The sequence below is a fragment of the Aethalodelphis obliquidens genome, unplaced genomic scaffold (assembly GCF_003676395.1).
Source record: "Aethalodelphis obliquidens isolate GAN/ISIS:26980383/991018 unplaced genomic scaffold, ASM367639v1 scaffold63, whole genome shotgun sequence".
In the NCBI taxonomy this organism is placed as follows: domain Eukaryota; kingdom Metazoa; phylum Chordata; class Mammalia; order Artiodactyla; family Delphinidae; genus Aethalodelphis; species Aethalodelphis obliquidens.
This window is the reverse complement of record NW_020838007.1, coordinates 717,663-729,703: the sequence shown is the minus strand read 5'-3', so window position 1 is coordinate 729,703 and position 12,041 is coordinate 717,663. Positions and strand designations below refer to the sequence as shown.

The window sequence follows — 12,041 nt, the reverse complement described above, 5'->3', positions numbered from 1 at the left end:
TCTTTTGGGTGGATGGTCTGCTGCCACAGTCAGTGCTGATCTGCTCTCCTATTTGTTGGCAGTTATTCTTCTGCTTTTTAGCTCTTTCTGGCCTCAAGCACTGGGGATCATGTCACATTAGAGTGATGGGTCCTTGTCTTGTCTCTGACTTTCTGTCAACGAGCCCCTTGCGTGTTCTGATCAGGTGGGGTTGGCTCCAGCCTGCGGCCTCCACCTCTGCCCCTGTGGGCTTCACACCTCAGCAGCTCCTGCTCGGTGCTGGCTTTCCCTAAAGAAACACAGGCCCCGTTTTCCTGGCAATTAAGGCTCTTATATTGGGGGTGGTTTTGATCTGCGTTCAGGCGCGTTTCTGCCTGTCTGTCACCTCGGAGGGCGGTCGAGGTGGGCGGGCCTGCTCTGCATGCCCTGGGCCCCTGTGGGGCCAGGCGTGGCGAGCGTGGCCGTAGCTCTCACAGCGCCTTCCTGCCCCCTCCTCCCTCATGCAGGACTCCTTGCTCCGGCTGGAGGACCACCGGCAGTGCTTCGAGTGCTCTGACGTGGCTCTGAATGAGGCAGTCCAGCAGATGGTTAATGCCACTGAGGCTGCCGCCAAGGAGGAGTGGGTGGCCACGGTAACCCAGCTGCTGCTGGGCATCGAGCAGGCTCTCTCAGCAGACAACAGCGGCAGCATCCTGAGGGACTCATCCTCCGCCGCTGGCCTCACCCGTCTCACCAACAACCTCATCCAGGTAGCCTGGCTCCTTCCTGCCCACCCGCAGCCCGGTTGGCCCTAAGGACGCACCCCGGGGGGAGCTGACCCTGCAGTGACGCCCGATCGCCCCAGGTCATCGACTGCAGCATGGCCGTGCAGGAGGAGCCCAAGGAGCCCCACGTGTCCTCGGTGCTGCCCTGGATCATCTTGCACCGCATCATCTGGCAGGAAGAGGACAGCTTCCGCTCCCTGTGCCACCAGCAGCAGCTCCAGAGCCCCGCAGACGAAGGTGTGGGGACGCGGTCCAGTGGGGATGGCCCTCAGCCCGGTGTCCCTGCCTCTCGTCTCTGCCTCAGGGCCCTGCGGCCCTGTCCAGGCACCGTGAGTGGGCTTGGGCTTGGGCAGTTGATGTTTCGTGGCACTTGGTTGGGGGCAGAGGCTCCCCACCATGCGGTGGGGGCGTGGCCGTGGCCTGTGCAGTGTTTCACATCGGGTGCAGGTGGTGAGCACCGTGAGGAGTGGGCCTGCTCTGGGAGCCTCGTGCTGCCAGCTCCTCCAGTCCCTGCGCAGCCCGTGGGCCCTCGTGGGTGTGGGCCCGGGCAACTGGAGGGCAGCACGGGGCAAGCAGGCACAGGTTCCACTTCTTGGCCATGTGACCATGGGCTAGTCAGGCGACCCCCAGCCTCTGTTCCCCCGTCCACTCTGGGGATAGTGGCACCATCTCAGGATTGTTGGAGGACCTACGGGGCAGTAAAGCCATCGTTGCCACGGCAGTCAGTGCTGGCACGAGGGGTGCAGAGGCCGCAGGGGCGAGCCAGGGCCCTGTGTGGAGGTGGCACTTGAGCCGGGTCAGCACCATGGTGGGAAATGTGGTCGGTGGAAGAAATTACATCAAAACAACAGCTAAATGACATTTAAGCAAAGAGTGTAGCTCTACCAAATGGACTTTATTCCTTTGGTTTTCTCACATTTTCAATCTAAACTTGGCTGATATATGTATACTTTTTATATAGCTATGATTACAATACACGTATTTATGTGTATATTCAACCAGCTTAAAATTGAATTTATGGGGGTGGTTTCCTCAGTCATTTGACGGATCAGCAAAGCACACAGGAAGGAAAGTCAGCTGTGTGGCCGCAACCATGGAGCCCACACCAGCTTGCCTTCCTTCCACTTGCTCTCTTGCTCCAAGTGCTTCACTCCGCAGGTGTCTGTCAGCTGCTCTCTGCTTGTCAGGCCTCCGTGGGTGAGAACCTCTGGCCTGGAAAGGTTCACAGTGGAGGCGACAGACGGGACCACTAGCAGCACCCACAGTGCCACGCCTGCGGCCTGACGGGGGACCGGGAAGCGATGGGGCAGCTGGGCAGGGACCCGGAAGGGCTGGGCATGTGGCTGGACTTGGCAAGGAGCCAGACCGAGGAAGGCTTTCACCCCCCCACCGTGTATAAGCTGTGTAGCTGTGTTCTGTTGTCTTCGTGATGCTAGGAGAGGTGCCCTGCTTTGCCCAACTCTCAGGGCAGCGGTGTTTCTCTCTTACTGGTCATTCTTTAGTCAATACCTCATGCACGCCTTTTTGCTTCTGCTTAATTGATTTTTTTGGATAAATTTTTAGAACGGTTATCTTTAAAGAGCTTGACAAATAGTGCCTCTGTGTTTTACAAAACAGTTTCAGTGGTGAAAAAAATTAAGGTTTACACCTGTAAATGTAGGTGTAAAAAGACTTCTGGATTAAGAGTCTCCTCTTAATTAATTATGCAAGCACAATATGGGTTTTTTTGGTTTGCTTTTTTGTTTTTTTAGTAACAGGATTTCTTTTGTTTTATTTTAAATATTTATTTATTTATTTATTTATTTGGTTGCACCTGGTCTCAGTTATGGCAGGCGGGCTCCTTAGTTGTGGCATGCGAACTCTTAGTTGCGACATGATGTGGGATCTAGTTCCCTGACTAGGGATTGAACCCAGGCCCCCTGCATTGGGAGTGTGGAGTCTTATCTACTGTGCCACCAGGGAAGTCCCCACAATATAGTTTTTAAAAAAACTGCCAGTAAGCAAATAAGGGGAGGAGGACAGTCCAAGGCCATAAACTTCAAAAGGGTGGGATAGGGAAACAAAGATCCTGGTGGACTGGCCGCCGGTGTGGCCCATCTCCTCCTCCACCCTCTGGAGGAGGACTGAGGGGATAGGGTGAGTGGACAGAGTCCTCTGTTCTGTAGAGAGTGGGCTGGCGGGGCTGCCCCCTGTATTGCCCTGGGCCTTGGCAGAGGCAGGAAGGGCTGCTGGGTCCTGCCCCTCCTGGTGGCAGACTACATGGAGGGCCCTCTGGCCGGCAGTAAGGGGCCGGCGTGGGGCAATGTTGCATGCTGAGTTCCCTGGAGCAGATGTTGGGATGGTATATTAGGAATCTCTGCTCGTGAAAGGAAGCGGGAAGCAGCGGGGAGAACAGGGTGCATCCTGCCGTCGTCTCGGACCCCGGCGGGGGCTCTGTAGCATGTCGGGCAGAGGAAGCCAGGCCTTTGCCCTCCCATCTCACTTCAGTCACTGGATATGGCTCCCGTGGCTGTAGCCAAGCCGAAGGAACTGCTGGCTGGGGCCATGTGCTGGCCGCACTGCTCTCCCCGGGCAGCCATCCTACCTTTAGGAGATCTCGGAAGAGAGGACAAAACCCTGGCCCCCCAGTGCGGACTGATGCAGCCCTGGTCGAGCGAGCTCCCTTCTTTTCCCTCAGCAGACACAGGTGGCGGAAAGTGATTGAGAGCAACACCTGCTGCAAGCTCACAGCTTCGAGGAAGGGCAGGCTGGTCCTCTTTGTTGGAGATGCCCCAGGAAATTCCTTCATGGTGATTGCAGCACTGCCGTGGTCCGAGGAGCCGCCCTGGCTGACCATGAGCAGGATAGAGAGAGGTGACATGGCGGGCATGCTGACAGGTCATGGCCCACCCCTACCCCACACCCCGCATCAAGTACAGGAAGGGAAGAAGGAACACACCATTCGAGAGACAGGTGAACTAGGCCTGGAAGAAAGCGTACGGCAAGGAGCAGAGGCAGAGGCTTGTGGGTGATTGGCCCAAGAAAATCATTTGTTAAAATTTCTAAGACGATAAGCAGAATGAAATGAAAAGGACAACTGCAGAACTAAGGGAAAACGCTGCAAACCACATCTCAGCATTATAAACTAATAAACTAAAACAGCGAGGAGCAGAGTGAACATGACTGAAACTGCGGGAGACGGATTAAGAGCTAACAGCACTGGAGAGAAGGTGGTAGATGTGGAAGACAGAGATGGTCCAGTGTGAGGGTGAATGGGGCCCCTGATGGCAGCAAGGAATCTGCTGTCAAATACAGGAAGAGTTCTCTGAATTGTAATAAACACTGAATCTGCAGGTTCAAAGTATATACCGAGAAAAGTTGATATGCAACAGTCTACATCAAGATGCATCCTGGTGAAGGATCTATTTTAGGGGTAAAGACTTGTCAGGTTTCTAAACTGAAAAAGCAATTTATCTTAATGGGACAAAGAACAGGGCTCATTTCAGATTTCTCCCTGGCAGTGTTCAGTGCAGTTGGGGTCATGTCCACATGTCTGCAGGGTTCTCAGGGCAGGAAAGTGTGGGCCCAGGCATGTAGCCAGTCGTTTGTAATTACAGTGGATTCCAGCTCCTTGAGTGCTTCTTAAAAGCATGGCTGGAGGATGAAGTCAGTAAACGAACATGAGTCAGGATGGAAAAGCCACAGGAAAGAACTTGCGATGAGCACCAGATCCACTTAGAATTGGAGTCGAAAGAGAGCAGTCGGGCTGATTATGGCTGCAGAACAGAATGTACGTGTTATAACCCTACTGCACTAGAAGCAGTGTGTACGACCAGATTGGGAGCTGGGGGAGACGAGGAAAAAGCTACCACAGAGCCATCACTGACCTGATGTAACAGTCATTTGATGCTGTTGAAAATGGAAATGAAAGGACTTCCCTGGTGGCGCAGTGGTTAAGAATCTGCCTGCCAATGCAGGGGACACGGGTTCGATCCCAGGTCTGGGAAGATCCCACATGCCGTGGAGCACCTAAGCCTGTGCGCCACAACTACTGAGCCCAGAGCCCGTGCTCTGCAACAAGAGAAGCCACCGCAATGAGAATCCCGCACACCACAACGAAGAGTAGCGCCCTCTCACCGCAACTAGAGAAAGCACGCACGCAGCAACAAAGACCCAACACAGCCAAAATTAAATAATTTTTTTAAAAAGTACAAAACAAATTTCATGAAAGAATCTTGATTCTGTTTTCTCTAGTACTTTCTATCCTAATGTGTCCTGTCCTAATCCTCTTTAAAAACGTTAGTTATAAGACCATGATGGGTTATGGCTCAGAGTTTCAAACACACCAAGGGATATTTAAGGAACTAGCCATAGTTCTAGTGATGAACAAACATTTAACTGAGATTTGGTAGTTCTTTTTCCTTCTGTAGTAGTTAAACAGACCTAAATATAAGAATTTTTAAGTTAAGCAATGGTATGTGTAGTATGGGTTCCATTGTCATAAATGACTTGTCTCTCTCTTTCAAAATGTCTCATACATGCATAGAAAGATGCTTCCAGTGATGTTCACCAAATGTCAGCCCTGGTTATTGGGGGCGGGGGTGTGGGGTGGGGTGGGGTGGGGTGGGCAGTGCTGCTCTTTGGTGATGGACCATTCCTTCTGTATACGGTCCTGTGTGATCTGAATTGTTTTTTGATAAGCATGTACTGCTTTAGTAAACCCAGTCACATCATTACTGATTTTAAAACACAAAAAGATGAAAAAGAGGGGGAACTCTGCGGCCCCTTGGTATAGAGAGAGGAGCGGGGCCCACTGCTCCCAGCCGTGCTGGCACTGACCCTGTGTGTCGCCTGGTCTTTCCCCAGTGTCAGCCGATATGCCCATGCTCCCTTCCTCCCTCATGCTGCTCAACACGGCCCATGAGTACCTGGGCCGGAGGGCCTGGTGTTGCAACTCCGAAGGGGCCCTGCTGCGATTCTACGTAAGTGCTGCTGGGGCGCGTCCGCCCTTCTCTGGCCGTTGTCACCCCGGGTCTAGAGTGTGTGCCCGTGCTTTCTTGCTTTCTTTCTCTCTGTCCCCCTCTCTCTCCCCGCTTCTCTCTTGGAGTAAAATTTAAACTATTGACTCTTTTTTTTAGTGATTTTAGTAGGTTCATTTAGATTTTTTCTTCCATGGTCTGTTTTTGGAATAGTGTCCATGTAAGCATAAAGTTGTTCACGGTATTTGCTGATGATTTTAAAAGTCTCTGTAGTACCTCTAGTTATGCTCCCTTTTTCATTGCTAAAATCATTTATTTATGCTTCCTTTTCCTTTTTTGAAAAACCAGTCTTTTATGAGGTTTATCGAAATTAGTTTTTTCAAACTACCGGTTATTGGTTTATTGACCTATTTTTTCTTTGCTTTCTAGTTCACTAATTGACACTTTTTTACTTTCTTTGGATTTGCTTCGTGTTTTTTCTAACTTATTGAAGTAAATGCTTATTTTAGTGATCACCTTCTAATACATGTGTTGGAGATTATAAGTTTTCCCCAAGTACATTTTTAGCTGCATGCCATAAGTTTTGATATTTACGATCTTTATTTTTATTTATTTTTTATTTATGATAAGGTCTTTTATTTGAATTTTATTTTATTTATTTTTTTATACAGCAGGTTTTTATTAGTCATCAATTTTATACACATCAGTGTATACATGTCAGTCCCAATCGCCCAATTCATCACACCCCCACCCCCATCCCCCTGCTGCTTTCCCCCCTTGGTGTCCATACGTTTGTTCTCTACATCTGTGTGTCAGTTTCTGCCCTGCAAAGCGGTTCATCTGTACCATTTTTCTAGGTTCCACATATATGCGTTAATATACGATATTTGTTTTTCTCTTTCTGACTTCACTCTGTATGACAGTCTCTAGATCCATCCACGTCTCAACAAATGACCCAATTTTGTTCCTTTTTATGGCTGAGATATTTGCTATCTTTATGTAACTGATTTCTAATTTTATCGAATTACGTTTGGAGGATGTGGTCTGTATTATACCTAGTCCTTGGTATTTGTCGAGACTTGCTTTCTGTCTAGTTTTGGTAAAAATACCGCGGATGCTTGAAAAGAATGTATGTTTGCTAATAGCTGGGCATCATAATGGTAGCCGTTGCTCTGACCTCTGTAGATTCACCAGTTGACTATCATTCACCTCCTCTGAGACCCTCACTAATGTCTGTCTGCCAGAGAGAGGTTCCCTCGGCCCTAACGGGATTTATCGTCTGACATTATAACTCTTTAATTCACACCCCTCCACGGGAGTCTGAGCTTCCCAAAGGCAGGGACAGTGTCTCGATGTGCCCAGCATAAGACGGTGCTCAGTAGCTATTTGGGGAGCAGATGAATGTCTAAATGAACAAGTGTAGCTAGAAACTGCAAGAAACTGCCTGCGGTGCTGGAAGGAGGGAGGCTGGGCAAATCCTCAGCACGCCCTGCAGAGCGGGGCCCAGATGCCTCCCAAGGGGGTGGTAGGCCCGTTCCAGGACACAGGCCCAGACGGGCTCCTCAGGTTAGCAGAGCTGATGGGCCCACTGTGCAGGCGGCTGCCGGCCCTCCCCCAGATGCCTCTTCCCGCCCGCCCACCACCTAGGTGCGCGTCCTCCAGAAGGAGCTTGCTGAATCCACGTCTGAGGACACTCACCCATACAAGGAGGAGCTGGAGACAGCCTTGGAGCAGTGCTTCTACTGCCTGTACAGCTACCCCAGCAAGAAGAGCAAGGCCAGGTACCTGGAGGAGCACTCGGCTCAGCAGGTGAGGGCCCCCTGGGGGCGGGGCCTGGGCTCCCCTGGTGCGGGTGCTGTGGTGGTGGGGGGGGTCGGGTTGGGGGGTGGGATTTGCTGCATCAGGTGGACTAGTCCCACCAAAGAAAGTTCTTGGTTTCCTCGCAAGAACTAGTTTCATAAATGTTGACTAATTATTAAAAAATGCAGCATGGCAATTTTTCAGTAGATCTTTTTCCCCCAATTCGATTAATGCAGATAATTCCTTAGAGGGTTTCCGTTTTTTTGGTTTGGTTTTCAGACTGCTAGTGGGTGTGTTACCTCAGTGGTCCTGAACACGGTCAATTATTCTTTGAGGGAGTCCATCCCCTAAGTGCGCACGACTCTGGGCAGGGTCTCCGCTGTGACCCCCATGACATGCAGAGCGCCCTGGCCCAGAGCAAGTGCTTGGTCAGTATTTGGCAACTAGGTGACCTGCCCTCTGTCATGGCCATGTGGACTCAGAGCGAGCCCTCGGTTCCAGTGTTTGTCTCTATAAAGACCAGGTTTGTGCTAGTTCACTTTTCTGCTCGTCACACACTTGGGTTTGGGGATTGCAGTCGGCGAGCAGATGTTTTAAGTATGTGGGAGTCATTTGAGGCTCTCCTCGTCTACATTGGACACTGAGCGTTTCTGTAGAAGGACTCTCCCCCATGCACTCTACCTGGACCGCACTATGGCCTGCCTCTGCCTTCTTTCAGGTGGATCTGATATGGGAGGATGCCCTGTTCATGTTCGAGTACTTTAAGCCCAAGACCCTTCCTGAGTTTGACAGCTATAAGACCAGCACCGTGTCCGCTGACTTGGCCAACCTCCTGAAGCGAATTGCCACCATCGTGCCCCGCACAGAGCGGCCAGCCCTGAGCCTGGACAAGGTCTCCGCCTACATCGAGGGCACCTCTGCAGAGGTAGGAGCTGGTGTGCCGGCCATGTCCTGTCTCCTCCAGCACCTCTGCCTGCGTGCCTTGGCCTCTCCCCTGCTCTGTGCCAGCTGGCAGGGCCCTGGGAAGTGAAGGGTCCTGGTCGCACCCTGGTGACACCCGAGTCCCTGGCTCCTCCCCTCACCCTTGCCCTCTCACCTGCCAGGTGCCCTGCCTCCCAGAAGGGGCCGACCCCTCCCCTCCGGTGGTGAATGAGCTCTACTACCTCCTGGCTGATTACCATTTCAAAAACAAGGAGCAGTCCAAGGCCATCAAGTTCTACATGCACGACATCTGCGTCTGCCCCAATAGGTCAGCCACCGGGTGCTGGGCAGGCCGGCTGCGGGAGGGCTGGGGACTCATCTCGGAGAGCTCTTCCCGGGGCGGTTTGGGGTTCCCCTGCCCACAGCAAGGAGGCCAGGAAGAAGGAAGGAGAGGGCAGGTGGGCACTCCGCAGAGGCAAGGAAGGGCAGAGCCTTCTTCCCCAGTCCCTGGGGTGGGGGCGGGGTCAAAGCAGGCAACTGTGTCCTTCTGGTCCCGGCCCGCAGCCCTGGGGAGTCGGCTGGATGGACTCTTGCTTCTTCCACTGCAGTGTCTTTCGTTGTGGTTGTTTTCTTCTTTGGGGGCAGGGGAGGGGGGGAGGCTCCTTCCTTCCTGGGATGCAGCGCGTTGATGGCAGGAGAGCCCATCGTACGTAAGGCTCATGCTTCCTTCCCAGTGGTCCCTGGTGGCCTCTGCTTAAATCGTACTGATTGGCCTGATCCTCGTGAAGGGCCTGCTAAGCTCATAAAGTCTGACTTGCTTGATTGAGAGGGAATCTTTTCTGATGGCTGCTGCGCCTAGGAGGGCCTGGGTCAGAAGGGGACCACTCTCTGCTGGTGACCTGTGTCTGAAGGGTCCAGAGTGGCCTCCATAGGCTGCCCTCCTGGGAGTTGTCGGGAACAGAGGGCTCTGCCTTATCAGGCAGGACCCACCTGGCTGGGGCAGGAGGGCTGGGGTCTGGGTGGAGAAGCCAGTGCATGACTCCCACAGCTGTGGGAAAGGCTCTCCCGCAGCCCCTCTTGCTCAGCCTGTGGTTTCCTCCAGGCAGGGGCCTGTGTGGTGGTGGCCCTGGCTGTCCTCCCTGTGGTCGCTGCCGACTGGGGTCGTGGGGCCCAGGGTCGCCGTGGCTTAGGGTCACGTGGCCCGGGGTGGTGGATCAGAGCTGCACTCAGGCTGGCTGAGTGGTCACTCCCTGCTGCTGCCACGTCTGAAAAGTGACAGTGCCAACACCCACCTGTTCGAGGGAAGGGGGAGCCTGGCTCCTGGCGGCACTGCTCCAAGTGTCTGTGACCGTGTGTCTGTTCTGCTTGCTTGTATTTGCAGCAGGAGACGGTGGTTTCTGTTTTGGTCTCATGCAGGCACGTAGGCATCTGCTGTGGTGTGGAAAGAGCTGCCCAGGTGGAAGGTCCCTGACCATTCCCACCATGCTCTCTCCCAGGCCCCACCCCTGGAGAAGGGGGTGCTCAGGACCCCTCTCGAGGCGGGTCCTGCACTGTCCTCTTAGGTCTCTCCTGCTCCCTCATCTCTGGTCGCTTGGAGAGCAGTGGAAGTGCCTGGAAGCTTTGTGAGCTGCCCAGGTTCCCCTGACCTTGCACAGCCCAGGGATGCCAGGGGCCGGCTTTGAAGTTTGTGCCTTGGTAGTGGAAGACTTGTCAGTCTGCAGAGGGTAGCATGCCCATGTGGTTGCTGCCTTTTCTGTTCTCTGTGCTAGAGAATTCCAGACTCTTTCAAGGGCCCAGAAACGGTCTTGGTGCCTCAGAGAGGCTCCTGCATTCTCACCAGCAGTTTCTCTGGGGTGGTCTCAGAATGATGGGGTCTCATCCATCACATGGTCCCCTTGCTGTCCATCTTGCTGCTGGTGCCTGAGCTGGAGAGGGCAGGGTCCCAGTGGGGAGTGAGGAGCCGGCAGAAGCTAGGTGGCAGGGGTCTCGGGAGTCTGGGCTGCTCCGTGCTGTTGGTCAGGGAGGTTATAGGTCATGAGATTACACCTGCGGAGCAGGCCCTTTCCTCCCACTCAGAGCCATCCTGGTGGGACGTCCTCCAGGCAGGGGAGCAGAGGGCAGCAGGGTGCCAGCGTCTGGCTATGCCAGGGGCGACCCTCTCAGGGCGGTGCCTGAGTGCCGTGAGGAGCTGGGTGACTTGTGCCCTGTGCTCTTCTCTGGAGGTGGGCCTGTGGGCCCATGTTTCCTGGCTCAGGGATGCCCGCGGTGGTGGAGTTAGGAAGTCTGGGGTGGGGCCCATGTGCCCGTGGTCACCGTGTCTGCAGGGCAGTGAGGGCAGCAGTATGTTGAGCCGGGCTGTGTCATGACCACAGGTTTGACTCCTGGGCGGGCATGGCCCTGGCCCGGGCCAGCCGCATTCAGGACAAACTGAACTCCAACGAGCTGAAGAGCGACGGGCCCATCTGGAAGCACGCCACACCTGTGCTGAACTGCTTCCGGCGGGCACTGGAGATCGACAGCTCCAACCTGTCCCTGTGGATCGAGTTCGGCACCATGTCCTATGCCCTGCACTCCTTCGCCTCACGCCAGTTGAAGCAGTGGAGGCCCGAGCTGCCCCCTGAGCTTGTGCAGCAGGTGAGGGGCAGGGGCGGCCGCTGTCCTGGGGTTCATGTCAGCTTGGTCCCTGGTCTCTGGACACCGGGTCCGGGGTGGGTGAGTCCAGGACCAGTCTCCTGTGAGCGCTGGTCAGCCACCAGTTTCAGGGCCGTGGAGAAGCTGTTGTCTCTTCCCTGCTCCCTCAGAGGAGCTTGTTGAGTCCTTGTAAAATTCTTGACACTGTGCTCGGAAGTTTGAAGCCCCTCCTGGTGGGGGAATGTTCCCCTAGTGTGGGTGCCGGGTGTCTGGCCTGAGGTCTGTGTGCTGCAGGGGCTCCCTCGGCTCCTTGAAAAGGGACGTGAGGGAGCCACATGGCGTGTCAGTGTGGCAGGTGTGGCAGTAGGACACCACGTGGTCTCATTCCAGATGGAGGAGCGGCGAGACAGCATGCTGGAGACCGCCAGGCACTGCTTCACGTCAGCGGCGCACTGCGAGGGTGACGGGGATGAGGAGGAGTGGCTCATCCACTACATGCTGGGCAAGGTGGCTGAGAAGCAGCAGCAGCCGCCCACCGTGTACCTGCGGCACTACCGGCAAGCCGGCCACTACCTGCACGAGGAGGCGGCCCGCTACCCCAAGAAGATCCACTACCACAACCCCCCCGAGCTGGCCATGGAGGCCCTGGAGGTGACACCGCGCTGGCCCTGGGCGGGGACATGGGGAGGGGACGGGCCAGTCTCACTGTCTCCCTGGGGCTGGGGCACACGGTCCCAGTGACTTCCCTGCAACCCACTGGAAACTTCTTTGTATGTAGTTCAATTAAAACAGCCTTTCCTCTCTCTCTCTAAGGGGTGCTCACCATCCTTTCTGGGGGAGGGAGCATTAGCACGCGGCATCCCTGGCTCCGGGGCACTCGCGCCTGCAGCCTGGTCCCCGGGTGCATGGGAGAGCTCCCAGCCTGCAGTGGGTGCCCCGAGTACCTATCCTGGTGGGACTCAGCCGGGCAGCCGCCGGCCCTCTGGAC

General features: G+C 54.6%; 1 protein-coding gene across 8 annotated transcripts in view; it reads left to right on the top strand.

The window, feature by feature from the left end:
• Window positions 1-12,041, top strand: part of CABIN1 (calcineurin binding protein 1) — a 98,194-nt gene that overhangs the window by 24,525 nt on the left and 61,628 nt on the right. For all 8 annotated transcript variants that reach the window (XM_027088700.1, XM_027088701.1, XM_027088699.1 and 5 more), the window contains 8 exons: window positions 486-728; window positions 824-980; window positions 5,589-5,704; window positions 7,349-7,510; window positions 8,220-8,426; window positions 8,605-8,750; window positions 10,795-11,056; window positions 11,444-11,704. In XM_027088700.1, coding sequence (XP_026944501.1) covers window positions 486-728; window positions 824-980; window positions 5,589-5,704; window positions 7,349-7,510; window positions 8,220-8,426; window positions 8,605-8,750; window positions 10,795-11,056; window positions 11,444-11,704 — 1,554 coding nt within the window. The remainder of the gene's footprint in view (window positions 1-485; window positions 729-823; window positions 981-5,588; window positions 5,705-7,348; window positions 7,511-8,219; window positions 8,427-8,604; window positions 8,751-10,794; window positions 11,057-11,443; window positions 11,705-12,041) is intronic.